Genomic DNA, 12004 nt, shown 5'->3' with positions numbered 1-12004 from the left:
TAATTCAGAATTTAATTTAAAATAAAAAAAAAAAAAAAAACTAGTCATACAACTTATTATGTAAATGGAAAGCCTGAAGTATTAGTTGATGAGAGGAAATTGTCGGAGCTCATAACGCCGAGTCATAGTGAACGACCACTGCTGAGAGACTGTTGATAACTCGTATCTCTTATTATTAATATTAATTATTATTTAATATATTTATTTAAAATAAATAACAATGGATAAGAAAACAAAAGCCAAACAACCTCAAAGTATAAGTACTATTGCTAAAATTTATTTAATATCTTACAATCTTATTCTAGTAATTGGGTAAGTGTAATTTTATAATCAATTACAAGTTCAAAGTTCACTAAATTTAATTTTAAAAAATTTTTTTATTCAGGTGGAGTTATATTTTATGTCTTCTCAAGCGGTACTATTTCACCAATCATTTCAAGGGTCAAAGTCTCTGGGACACGGTTTTTTCGTCGTTGATGATTTATCAAAATGCTGCTGTTTTTGAAGTAAATTTACAAAATTAAAATTATTAAGTTCACTATTTTATATGCTAATTTAAATATTTAAAATTTTGTGATCAGAGCTAAATTTTTAGCCGCAATTTTAAAATTTTTGATATTACGGCGAAAATATTTATCGTATAAAAAATATTTTTAAACAAAAGTTCAAAATTTAATTTTATAAAAAAAATGTGCCATGATTAAAAAAAAAAAAAACCAATATTTCCGCTATTATTCTAAAATTATGATTCATGAATATAAATTTAGCAGATATTTGATAATATTTTTTTTTTTTTAATAGTTATAATTGCAATTTTTAATAAAAATTCCAATTTTTTTGAACAAATTTTTTGTTAAAAAAAATTAAAAAATTCTCTAATGACTGCTAACTTTAATGTCATTTAAGATTCATAATGAAAGGTTCAAATTTTTTAATAATTATGTATTTTAATTTTGTCATTACAGCGAAAATATATGACATTAAAGTTAGCTGTCACTTGACAAATTTTTAATTTTATTTAACAATTAAATTAACTCTAAAAAATTATTTTTAAAAAATTGTATTTTTAATTTCTAAATGTCAATTTTTTTAACTATGATTTATTTATTAACAAAAGTTCTAAAAATTATTAAATATCTGCTAAATTAATTTTCATCGAAAATATTAATTTAAAAAATAAATAACACATTTTTTTTTATAAAATTAAATTTTGAACTTTTGTTTAAATATCAAAAATTTGAACCATTCCATTACAAATTATTATTTTAATGAAAAAGTATAATTAAAATTAATTTTTTTAGATTTTACACGCATTCACTGGTCTTGTAAGGTCGAATCCAGTGATAACGACATTCCAAGTTTTTAGCCGAGTCATGGTAGTGGTCGGAGTGCTGCTAGCAACACCTCCAACAGCAGCAGCCGCATCCACAGGCTTGCCGATAGCATTGCTAGCCTGGTCAGTAACTGAAATAATTCGGTACGGATATTACTTCGCGAATCTCGTAGGATTCGTTCCGCATTTCCTCGTATGGTTAAGATACACCACCTTCATATTCTTGTATCCTATTGGAGTTACTGGAGAACTCCTGTGCTTCTATTCTGCCCAACAGTACGCACAAAAGCATCCCGATGCGTGGAGTTACGCTCTTCCCAATTCATGGAACATGACATTCAGCTACCACTATCTTCTTATAGCAATTATGTTACTCTACATTCCTCGTAAGTTAAAAAAAAACCGTGAAATTAATTAACACTATTGAAGGATAAATTAATAAAATTTAATGATCAATTTTCAGTATTTCCTCATCTGTACTTACACATGTTTAGTCAGAGGAAGAAAATTCTAGGACCAGGAGCCAAAGCCGGCAAAGCTCATTAATTTTATACACTCCAAAGTATCAAAGGTTTAATGTACAAGAGACTTAAAATAAATAAACAAGATCTGATTTTTAAGTGAAAAGTTTATTAAATACAATGGGTATTGAGTTTTTATGCTTGGTCGCCGGTTGGCATGGATTTAATAATATCTGAGTTACCCGGATCGGTGATTGAGAGAGTACAAACTCTGAAGTATTTACCGCAAGCTGTACCGAGTTCAATGTTGTTGCCAGTATAATGGTGAACTCCAGTCTTGGCCAACATTGCGTAGTACTCGATTTCTGATTTTCTAAATTATATAAAAAATAATAATTTTTTTTTTTTCTTTTTTTTTTTTTAAATCATATAATATTAAAGCGATATTTAGACGGTTAAATTATAATTTTGTTAAATAAATAATTATTTCACTTAATTAATTAATTTAATTATACATCCCTGGTTAAGAATACTGATTGAAAAGAATTGAGAAGAAGTCACTCCATGCAAACTGTATATCTCATGCAAACAAAAGAATTGAAATTATTGAAAAGAATTCGAATTTCATCATTTTTAATTCTTTTCAATCAATATTTTCAAACGGATATTTACATTGATGTGCAATATGGTGATAAAAAAAACTTTGACGACTTACATTTTTGAATATTAATTTTCGATAAGTTATTTTACATGTGTGAATAATTTTTACAAACATAACAATCATGCTTGTTTAAAGTGATAAGATTTATCGCCGCACATGTCGTTAATTTATTAAAAAAAAAAAAAAAAAAAAAAAAAAAAGTGGGAGTACCGTCTAAAAACCGAGTGGTGAAATAAAATTACCTCAATGGTGGAGTATTGTTGGCGATGATCACAAGCTTAGCTTTGCCTTGTCTGAGAGATTTTAATGTTTGCTTGTACCCCAAAACGTATTTACCCGATTTCATCACCAACGCGAGCCTCGAGTTGATGCTCTCCATCGCCTTTTTCTAAAATTCATTAATAATAATAATTATTATTATTATAAATTAATGAAAAATAACATCAATAATATGATACTAAATTTAACAGACACCAGATAATTTTTATAATAATAAATAACGTTAGCCGACATTTTTGATTTTTTTATTTTGCTTAATTTATTAAATTATAACTAAAAAATATTTTTAAAAAATTTCACTTATAGTTTTTGAAGTTTTTAACAAATGAAAAAAATTTTTTTTTATTCTTTTGTAATAATTCTTTAATAAAAAAAATCATAAAATTTTGTAGATGTCGGCTAACTTTATTTTTATATAATTTTTTAGATTTTTATGACAATTAAATTATTAAGAAAAAAATTGTAAGTGTGAATTAAAAAAATACATTTTTTTTTTTTTTTTTAATTGTTTTGTAATAAAAATTTAAAGAATTAATAAATTTCTTATAATTTCAGTATCATAATAATTAACAATCGGGAAAGTGAGGTTAACACGTGGCGTAATTGTTATTTACTTACTTGTTTCTTTTGTGCAACCATTTTTATGGAATTATTTATTATCCGATTGTAATTATAAATATTCAACACTCCAAAGTATCTTAAATACTTTTTTTTATCGCAATAAAACGATAATTGATGTGCACTACGCGAAGATGGTTAAATAAACCGCAGGCAAAAGAAAATATTAAAAATTACTTTTATATTTTCAACAAGTTGGCAAAGAGGGCAGCACTTTCAAAAGTCAACATAAATATATATAACTTATATTTGCTATTTATTAATTTTATTAATAATGCCGTTATCGTTGGAGATAGTCACGTTAATTAGTTTTTTTGTAGTTGGATAAATATTTATATAACTTAATTAATATAAATAAATGTTAAAAAACTTCTAACTGATAAATAAAATAATAATTTATATACTTAGGTTAAAAATTGTATAATATATCTTGTTATCTCAGGTGTTGATAAATATATAATATATAAATAAATAAAAATGTCGACTGGACCAAACTCATCAATACACTCTGAAAAAGATTTAGATTTAAGTAATGTTGGACGAGGAGTGTGGTTAGTTAAAGTACCTAAGTACATTGCTAATAAATGGGAAAAGGCACCGGGTACTATTGAAGTTGGTAAACTTAAAATAACAAAGTATGTATTTTATATATTTTTATTTTAATATTTAAAACTTATCCAAGTTAAGATAATTTATTTATTTATTTATTTTTTTTTTTTTTTTTTTTTTTTTAAGAGTACCTGGAGAGAAAGCTGAAGTAACACTAGGATTATCAGAAGCCGTGTTAGCTCTGAAGGACCCTGGTGAAGAAGACATTCCCAAGCAGCACAAGTTAGATGTTAGTCAAGTAAAACATCAAACACTGGGTGTTTTTTCTCATATATCACGTACGTTTTTTATTCGATACTAGTAACCTTGCAGTCACTATGTGACTGCCGTGGCTTGTGAACTATAAATAAATAAAATTTTGCTTTATTAAATAATGACTTTTGTTAAATTGCACTGTACTTCTTTAACTATTGACGTTTTTAAAGATATAAGCTCATCCCGATGATACATTCATCAAGAGCTTTCATTTGAATACCCACAAGCATTTTTGATATATTTTTCATATATTCATATATATATATATATATATATATATATATATAATATATATTTTAAAGATATAAGCTCATTCCGATGTTACACTCATCAAGAGCTTTCATTTGAATACCCACATGCATTTTTGATATATTTTTCATGTATATATATATACAATATATATAAATATATGAAATATTGATGTGGGTACTCAAATGAAAGGTCTCGATGAGTGTAATGTCGGGATGAACTTATATCTTTAAAAATGTCAATAGTTCACGATATTCATGGTCATTTCTTAATTATGTTAAATTGCACTGTACTTTTTGAACTATTGACGTTTTTAAAGATATAAGCTCATCTCGATGGTACACTCATCAAGAGCTTTCATTTGAGTACCCACATGCATTTTTGATATATTTTTCATATATACATATATATAATATATATAAATATATGAAAAATTGATGTGGGTACGCAAATGAAAGGTCTTGATGAGTGTAATATCGGGATGAGCTTATATCTTTAAAAATGTCAATAGTTCACAAGATAATTATGTATATAATATATGTTTTAAAGATATAAGCTCATTCCGATGTTACACTCATCATGATGAATGATTATTATATAATTTATAATTGTTGCAGCTTGTACTAATTCTGACGCGGTAGTACCAGAAGGAGACAAATTATGTATGGAAGGTAAAATTGTACAGAAACTAGAATGTCGCCCTTACGCTGACAATTGTTATATGAAATTAAAGTTGTCGAGTATTAAGAAAGCGGCTGTTCCTGTGAGAGCTATACAGCAAATATCCAAAGTTGTACAAAACTTTAAGCCAGTTTCGGACCATAAACATAACGTAAGTTTTTTTTAATATAAAATTTTTAAGTTTAATATTTCTTAAAAAAATGATATAATATATAAATAATTGTAATTATTATTTATATTTTTTAGATTGAATATGCTGAAAAGAAGAAAGCTGAAGGTAAAAAAATGCGTGATGACAAAGACGCTGTACTGGACATGTTGTTCGCAGCATTTGAAAAGCATCAGTATTACAATATTAAAGATTTAGTAAAAATAACTCGCCAGCCTGTCGTAAGTATTTATTTACAAAATTTAAATAATATCATACGCAGTATCAACAATCAATAATTATTAACAAAATTGTGCTATTTTATTTGTACAGGTATACTTAAAAGAAATTCTCAGCGAAGTCTGTAGTTACAATATTAAAAATCCCCACCGTAATATGTGGGAATTAAAACCCGAGTATCGTCATTATAAAACTGATGAAAAACCAGCTGATGGTGTAAAGGAAGAATCTGAGGATTCTAATTAACAATCAGTAAGTTAAACATTAGCAAAAGCTTGAAAAATCAAGGCTTTTTCTTCCTCTAAATTAGTCACTGCTAGCTCAGTATTGGCAGGTGTAAATAATACTGATCCTCGTTTATAAACCTTGTCAAATATCTTTACAGATCCTTGGATAATTATCACTATAGAAGCTGAATTGACCGGTACAAATTTATAACTTTTACTGCCAGGAATTTGAATTTTTGTCACTGCGAAATCTTTTATCGGTGGCTGAAAAACTTCCGCAAATTCATCTATTTTTTTTGGCTCAAATTTATTATACGACTGACTTTCATATGACAACATTTCAATTAGTGTCGGCACGTCCTTGAATTTTGGAGTAAGCCCAGCACGAACGACATTGTCCGAACACGCCATGCACTCTACGCAGTCTGTATATAAATAATATCAAAATAAAATAACTATTTTCAATTAAATTCACATTTTATCTTCAATTTAATTATTCTTACCGCCGTACAAGTAAGCATGAGGAACATTTGGTCCAAGATACAGCGCTTCTCCAGGATTCAAATTTATGTAATTAAAAAAATAAATTCCAAAGCACCCAATATCGCCTGGAAAATCTTGATGAAGTCTTTCGAAGAGATTTCCATTCAATTTTTCTCTATTGTCGTTATCTGTAATTAATTTAAATAATTATTTTGCAGTGTTAATATTTAAACATATTTTGAAGATTTTGAAAGATTTTTTTTTTTAATTAACTAGGTTCAGAAAATTGCATCTATAATTTTTTAAAGCCTCTAAAAATAGAATTTTTTAAATAAATTCTTGCTTTAATTTATTTGTTAAAAAAATTTTCAATATCACTATTATATATCCTGATTATATTTTTAATTATGAAAATAAAGTTAGCTGACTAAAAATTTTTATGATTTTTTTTTATTAAAAAATTATTACAAAAAAATAAAAAAAAAATGTTTTCGTTTGTTAAAAACTTCAAAAACTATAAGTGCAATTTTTTAAGAATATTTTCTAGTTTTAATTTAATAAATTAAGCAAAGTAAAAAAATAAAAAATCTCGGCTGACTTTATTATTATAAATTCTTACTCATTTGAGACAGTCGGTTAAGAAAATTGATCAACTGCTGAGTGACAATACCAGAATTTCCATCAGTAGTTGCAAAAGTAAGCAAGCTTTTAAAACATTTCTTCAAATGAATCTGAGCATCACCTTGGCAGTTGAAAAAATCATCAATCGCCGTCTGATCGCACAGCGCAACCAGCTCGGGGATTGATTTTAAATGAAACCTAATCTCCTGTACCGGACGGAAACCACAGAGCCCTTGGAAGGGTGTCAAAGCAATGGCGAGCTCTGGTTTGTGATTGGGATCTTTGTAGACAGAGGGAAATAATTTATGGAGATCCTCTGCGTGAGCTTTGGCTGGATGTGCTTGGATGGAGAGCGCTTTGTCGATCGAAAGGACCTTGAATAAAAATGGCAAAGTGTTGCCGAATACTTCTTTTACTTTGTCACCTAGCACGTGACTGTTGGAGTCTTTGGTGATGTAATCTGCTAGTGATTCTTTGGTTCCTTTGATGAATGACGGGCCGTTTACGTGGGTTCCCATCCATAGTTCAGCGTAGGGTTTGTCTTGCTCAATATTCAGCTCCGGAGATGATGATTTAATCAGCTGAGCTACGCTGCTTGCCATGCCCTTCTTGCCCCAATCGTAATTTTGAACTGCACACTCGAGTTCCATGCTGTTAGTCTAGAATAAATTTATCGTAAGTAGTATTATATAAAGATAAAAGATAAAAAATTTTTTTACTCCAAAAAATACTTACTTTTTTTTTAATTAATTAAATTTAAATAAAAAAAATTATTTAATAATTAGTTAGTATTTTTGTGCATAAGATTAAACACTTGAAATATGTATGCATACGTAGCGTTTTGACATAAATACAAGAAGTTTTATAATTACTGTCAATTTTATCTACACATGATATATATATATATATATCAAAATATTGTCTCTACTTGTCGGGTAGATACATAACCTCAAAATAAGTGTTGTAAGAAAATAAGCATACATTTTTTAAACCTGTAATTAATAAAGGTAAGTTCATTGTTTAAATTATTGAATTAAAAATTTTTTTAAATAAAATTTAGTTGAAATTAAATTTTATTTGACACTCTGATAAGTAAAATGTTTGATTATTAATTTGACTGTCATTAAATAAATGAGCCGCAAGTATTTTATTCTTGTAAAAGTATTGTTATAGTTTTTTATTTTTAAGTTAAAATTATATTTTTGCTAAAAAATATTTTTAGAATTAAATAAAAAGTTCATTTTTGGTTCAACAAAAAATTTTGTATGACATTAAAGTTAGCAGTCACTTAAAGATTTTTTAATTTTATTTATTAAAAAAATTACTTCCAAAAAATTGCATTTTTAATTTCTTAAAATTTCTACATGTCAATTTTTTTTTATAATTTTTTTTGCCATAATTTATTTGTTATAAAATTTTAAAAATTATTAAATATCTGCTAAATTAATTTTCATAAATTTTATTGAAATTGAGAGGCATCTGATAATTTTTAGAGTTATTTATTAAAAAAAATTTTTTAGAAGCTAAAAAATTACAAATGTCATTTTCAAATTGCAGATTAAAAAAATGTCACTACCAATTCTAACACTCACTCGAGGTATATCCACCTCCAGCACCCTGTGTGGTAAAAGAAACATCAGGAAATTTTTGTTCTACGGAAAAGCTGGTACAAGAGATTTCAAGGAGAGACAACGAGTAAAACCTCATCCATTGATCCCTATAGCCAGTAAGTACTCTCCCATAAATATGATCTTGATAAACATTATTCATTTTATTTTTATTGTAGTTAATATTATCGTCCATAATTATCAATAATAATTTGTATATCAGGAATGTGGACAAGACAGTATCATATTACACTACAAATTAACTGGGGGGAAAAAAAAAAAAAAAATTCAGTGAAATTTTTATATTAAAATTTTAAAAAATAATTTATTTACAAAAATCCAAAAAATTGACAGATGTCAATAAATTATTAATAAATCGCGTTACTAGAACCATAAGGGCGTATAAAAAAATTTTTTTTTGCTCCAATCAATGTAAAAATGTTGAAAATATTAACATCTATGGAAAAAACGAAAAAAAAATTTTTTTTTGTGATACGCCCTTATGGTTTTAAGAAAACATTTTTCTAAAACCATAAGGGCGTATCCTGTTTTTTCGGTTTATCATCAATTATGGGTCAGAGTAAGAAAAAAAATTGCAAAGGTAATAGAATATCACTCCACAACTTGATTTATGTCAACAAATATTTATCTAAGTGAGAAAACTAATAAAAAATTAAGGAAAAATAAATTCATCAGAGTATTACTCCAATGCCATCTCTATCGTCAGGATCATCTGTGTCTAAGATTATAAAAGTAAAAAAAAAAAGATTTCTTAATTTTTTTTTTAACTAGATAATGACAAAAAAATTTATAAACTATGACCATGGCTGAAAATTAAACTTTGATAATACCGATGATATTTTGTGGGACAGTGCCTGATGTACAAAAATCATTTAGGTCATCAAACTTGCTTCAAGATATTGGTATTGAAGAATCATAACAATTCTCAAGAACAAAGTTCTTTTTGAATAACTTTTTTAAAATTACAGTTCTAAATGGCTTACAAAACTCTTTTGTTAATTGTAAATAGATCTGAAGTAAAAAAAAAATCAATTTTGAAAAACTTTGAGGCTAATTTTATTAACTTGAAGACATACCGATTGTTCTCAAGTTGTTATGAATTTATTTTTTCTTAATTTTTCATTCGTTTTTTCACTCAAATAAATATTTGTTGATATAAATTAAGTTGTGGAGTGATAATTTCTATCACCTTAGCAATTTTTTTTCTTACTCCAACCTATAATTGATAATAAACCGAAAAAAAACAGGATACGTCCTTATGGTTTTAGAAAAATGTTTTCTTAAAACCATAAGGGCGTATCACAAAAAAAATTTTTTTTTTCGTTTTTTCCATAGATGTTAATGTTTTTAATATTTTTACATTGATTGGAGTAAAAAAAAATTTTTTATACGCCCTTATGGTTCTAGTAACGCGAAATAAGATATTAACAAATTAATAATAAACTATAATTAAATTCCAGAACGAGGAGTCAGAGATACAGGGTATGAAAAAGACGGCCTTTGGATCGACGTCCCAGAAATGATCCCCGAGCTCGTTGTACCAGACCTCAAAGGCTTCGAGCTTCAACCCTACGTGTCTTACCGTTCGACAGTCGAGAAGCAGCCAAAGTTCACTGCAGAGTTGTTGTTCGACCTGATTTACGCAGAAAAAATAAAACAAGATTTCCAGGCTGGAAAGCTGGACGAGAACGGGCAGCCCCTGGAGCCGAGCATTGAAGAGTCTCTGACTCCTGAAGAAGCTCTGGCGCAATCTCAAAAAACAGGAAGCGACTTGTTTACTCACGAAGCTCCTCCTTCGTTCGGGTGGCCAATAAAAAATGAAAATGAACAAGAAAAATAGAAAAATTATAACAATTGAACAGTTATTATTTTAATTAATTATTCTGTTTATTTTTATCTTTATTATATATCATTTATTGTCGTAGAACGTGATTATGTAAGTATTTTCACATGTATAATTAATTGTTATTGAACAATTATTTCATGCGAGATACTAAAAACTAGTGGACCTATTTCATAGTTTTTTTTTTCGTTTATAAATCACCATCATAAAAAGCAATTGGACTTAAAAAAATTCTACTAGCCTCTTTGTATATATTTATTCAATAATAACTTTAATATCGTTAATAATTATTAATTTTTCGATAATTAATTAATTAATTAATTAAATATGTATATTAATATATAAGGTTCTACGTGCACTTTACGTACAATAGATCATTAATATTAAGTTATCAATCCACTGGCTAATTTTTTATGTAATTGCTATTTATAATAATAATTATTTAACTCTGATATGGCGACAAGAACTCTTCGTCCGCAGTACACTGATATTAATTAACAATAATCCTAAAATTAATTAATTTTATTGACTACGTTAGACCTTGTATTGCGTATGGATATATCACATTCTCATACATACTTTTATTAACAATTTCATTTTATTTGGCGAGTTTTTTTTTTGCTGACGAACAACGAGGATTACATTCACGCCTAATCTACAGTACTAATTGTAAGAATTTTTATTTTATGTAATTTAATAATTAATCATTAGTTAAAAGGGCTTTTAATTTCCAGAGTTATTCGATGTTATTTCAAGCATTCGATAGTAAAAAAAAAAAAAAATTTACTATTTTTATCTGTTACTGTTTTTTTCTGAGCGAAGTTTGATTGTATTAGCCTTGTATAAAGATGAGGAGTATCATTCAACAAATTCTACAAATCGTTGTCAGTTGTGCGCAACTTATATTGCTTTTATTTACTTATTTTTATTTTTTTTTTTTTTTTATTAAATACGCTTCAAAAACTCGAGTTTAATTTAATCTCACAGCAAAGTAACTCGTCAAATCCATGTTTGTTTATTTAATTAATTAGTTACTGAGCTAGCTTTGCGTGAGACGGCCGTAAAATAATTTCAAGTATAAATAATTATATTGACTAATTACCAGTATGGTAAGCACTCAGTTTATCAACGTGTCAATTGAGTATTTATATTTTTACAATTAAAAATAAAATAATTACAGTTGATGAATAAATAGCTGGTATAAATATTGTACTGTACACGTTGAATTATTGAGCTTACAAATTACAAGTGTATATAATATAAATAATGATAAAGATTCGAGTACGATACTCGATTGGCAGTACAGATATTTATATAATTTATCTAACAAACTATAACAATTGTAACGGAAATAATTACTGTCAGTATCAAAAATCAATTTTGGTTAATTTTTATAACTTACAAAAAAGATTTTTGGTTTAATTACTAACACTGTTAATATTCATTTATTTTATGGTATTAAGTAATAATAATTATAATTGAATGATCAGTCTATAGTAATTTAAGTTACTAAATTACATGCGATGATTTTAAATTCTTCAGTCGATATTTATCTTTAATTATGATAAGAGGGATGATATTTATAGCAATCGAACATCGTTTTATTTATAAATATTCTCGCCTTGTATTGTTAATATTTCTTCTTATCATTCAAACTACATCTTGACA

The 12004-nt window shown here is 26.9% G+C and overlaps 5 protein-coding genes across 8 annotated transcripts; 3 read left to right on the top strand and 2 right to left on the bottom strand.

Annotated features, from left to right (window-relative positions):
• Positions 1-65: 65 nt before the first annotated feature.
• LOC123261136 (very-long-chain (3R)-3-hydroxyacyl-CoA dehydratase hpo-8) lies at positions 66-1953 on the top strand. The gene is made up of 4 exons (XM_044722648.1): positions 66-312; positions 386-506; positions 1302-1719; positions 1797-1953. Exons 1-4 carry the CDS (start codon positions 221-223, stop codon positions 1877-1879), a joined length of 714 nt encoding a protein of 237 aa, XP_044578583.1. The 5' UTR covers positions 66-220; the 3' UTR covers positions 1880-1953.
• LOC123261140 (60S ribosomal protein L30-like) lies at positions 1946-3526 on the bottom strand. The gene is made up of 3 exons (XM_044722655.1): positions 3353-3526; positions 2698-2843; positions 1946-2167 (listed from the first exon to the last, which is right to left on the bottom strand). The coding sequence occupies exons 1-3, from the start codon at positions 3371-3373 to the stop codon at positions 1990-1992; spliced, it is 345 nt and encodes a 114-aa protein (XP_044578590.1). The 5' UTR covers positions 3374-3526; the 3' UTR covers positions 1946-1989.
• A 232-nt stretch (positions 3527-3758) lies between these two features.
• LOC123261133 (general transcription factor IIF subunit 2) lies at positions 3759-6231 on the top strand. 2 transcript variants are annotated; one of them, XM_044722645.1, is made up of 6 exons: positions 3759-3987; positions 4088-4239; positions 5083-5297; positions 5393-5536; positions 5628-5801; positions 5920-6231. In XM_044722645.1, the coding sequence occupies exons 1-5, from the start codon at positions 3830-3832 to the stop codon at positions 5778-5780; spliced, it is 822 nt and encodes a 273-aa protein (XP_044578580.1). In that variant the 5' UTR covers positions 3759-3829; the 3' UTR covers positions 5781-5801; positions 5920-6231. The 2 variants fall into 2 exon arrangements, with proteins under 2 accessions (XP_044578580.1, XP_044578581.1); XM_044722646.1 differs by having other exon boundaries at positions 3761-3987; positions 5628-5786; positions 5920-6059.
• LOC123261132 (mannose-6-phosphate isomerase) lies at positions 5589-7515 on the bottom strand. The gene is made up of 3 exons (XM_044722644.1): positions 6864-7515; positions 6265-6432; positions 5589-6186 (listed from the first exon to the last, which is right to left on the bottom strand). The coding sequence occupies exons 1-3, from the start codon at positions 7513-7515 to the stop codon at positions 5792-5794; spliced, it is 1215 nt and encodes a 404-aa protein (XP_044578579.1). The 3' UTR covers positions 5589-5791.
• LOC123261139 (39S ribosomal protein L41, mitochondrial) lies at positions 7454-10623 on the top strand. Of its 3 annotated transcripts, none has more exons than XM_044722653.1 (3): positions 7454-7540; positions 8423-8591; positions 9954-10623. In XM_044722653.1, the coding sequence occupies exons 2-3, from the start codon at positions 8432-8434 to the stop codon at positions 10331-10333; spliced, it is 540 nt and encodes a 179-aa protein (XP_044578588.1). In that variant the 5' UTR covers positions 7454-7540; positions 8423-8431; the 3' UTR covers positions 10334-10623. The 3 variants fall into 3 exon arrangements, with proteins under 3 accessions (XP_044578588.1, XP_044578587.1, XP_044578589.1); XM_044722652.1 differs by lacking the exon at positions 7454-7540 and adding an exon at positions 7767-7872; XM_044722654.1 differs by lacking the exon at positions 7454-7540 and adding an exon at positions 7780-7870 and having other exon boundaries at positions 8414-8591.
• Positions 10624-12004: the final 1381 nt, after the last annotated feature.

The sequence above is a fragment of the Cotesia glomerata genome, linkage group LG3 (genome assembly GCF_020080835.1).
Source record: "Cotesia glomerata isolate CgM1 linkage group LG3, MPM_Cglom_v2.3, whole genome shotgun sequence".
NCBI lineage: Eukaryota > Metazoa > Arthropoda > Insecta > Hymenoptera > Braconidae > Cotesia > Cotesia glomerata.
The sequence above is the reverse complement of the archived record's forward strand: the minus strand, read 5'-3'. Positions and strand labels throughout refer to the sequence as shown.

Coding starts and splice junctions, on each gene's coding strand:
- LOC123261133 (XM_044722645.1), top strand. CDS start 3,830: ATGTCGACTGGACCAAACTCATCAATACACTCTGAAAAAGATTTAGAT. Junction 4,240..5,082: donor TGTTTTTTCTCATATATCAC/GTACGTTTTTTA, acceptor TAATTGTTGCAG/CTTGTACTAATTCTGACGCG. Junction 5,298..5,392: donor TTTCGGACCATAAACATAAC/GTAAGTTTTTTT, acceptor TATATTTTTTAG/ATTGAATATGCTGAAAAGAA.
- LOC123261140 (XM_044722655.1), bottom strand. CDS start 3,373: ATGGTTGCACAAAAGAAACAA. Junction 2,844..3,352: donor TGGTTGCACAAAAGAAACAA/GTAAGTAAATAA, acceptor AATGAATTTTAG/AAAAAGGCGATGGAGAGCAT. Junction 2,168..2,697: donor AACAATACTCCACCATTGAG/GTAATTTTATTT, acceptor TATATAATTTAG/AAAATCAGAAATCGAGTACT.
- LOC123261136 (XM_044722648.1), top strand. CDS start 221: ATGGATAAGAAAACAAAAGCCAAACAACCTCAAAGTATAAGTACTATT. Junction 313..385: donor AATCTTATTCTAGTAATTGG/GTAAGTGTAATT, acceptor TTTTTTATTCAG/GTGGAGTTATATTTTATGTC. Junction 507..1,301: donor AAAATGCTGCTGTTTTTGAA/GTAAATTTACAA, acceptor TAATTTTTTTAG/ATTTTACACGCATTCACTGG.
- LOC123261132 (XM_044722644.1), bottom strand. CDS start 7,515: ATGGAACTCGAGTGTGCAGTTCAAAATTACGATTGGGGCAAGAAGGGC. Junction 6,433..6,863: donor TAACCGACTGTCTCAAATGA/GTAAGAATTTAT, acceptor AATTAATTACAG/ATAACGACAATAGAGAAAAA. Junction 6,187..6,264: donor TCATGCTTACTTGTACGGCG/GTAAGAATAATT, acceptor ATTTATATACAG/ACTGCGTAGAGTGCATGGCG.
- LOC123261139 (XM_044722653.1), top strand. CDS start 8,432: ATGTCACTACCAATTCTAACACTCACTCGAGGTATATCCACCTCCAGC. Junction 8,592..9,953: donor TCCATTGATCCCTATAGCCA/GTAAGTACTCTC, acceptor ATTAAATTCCAG/AACGAGGAGTCAGAGATACA.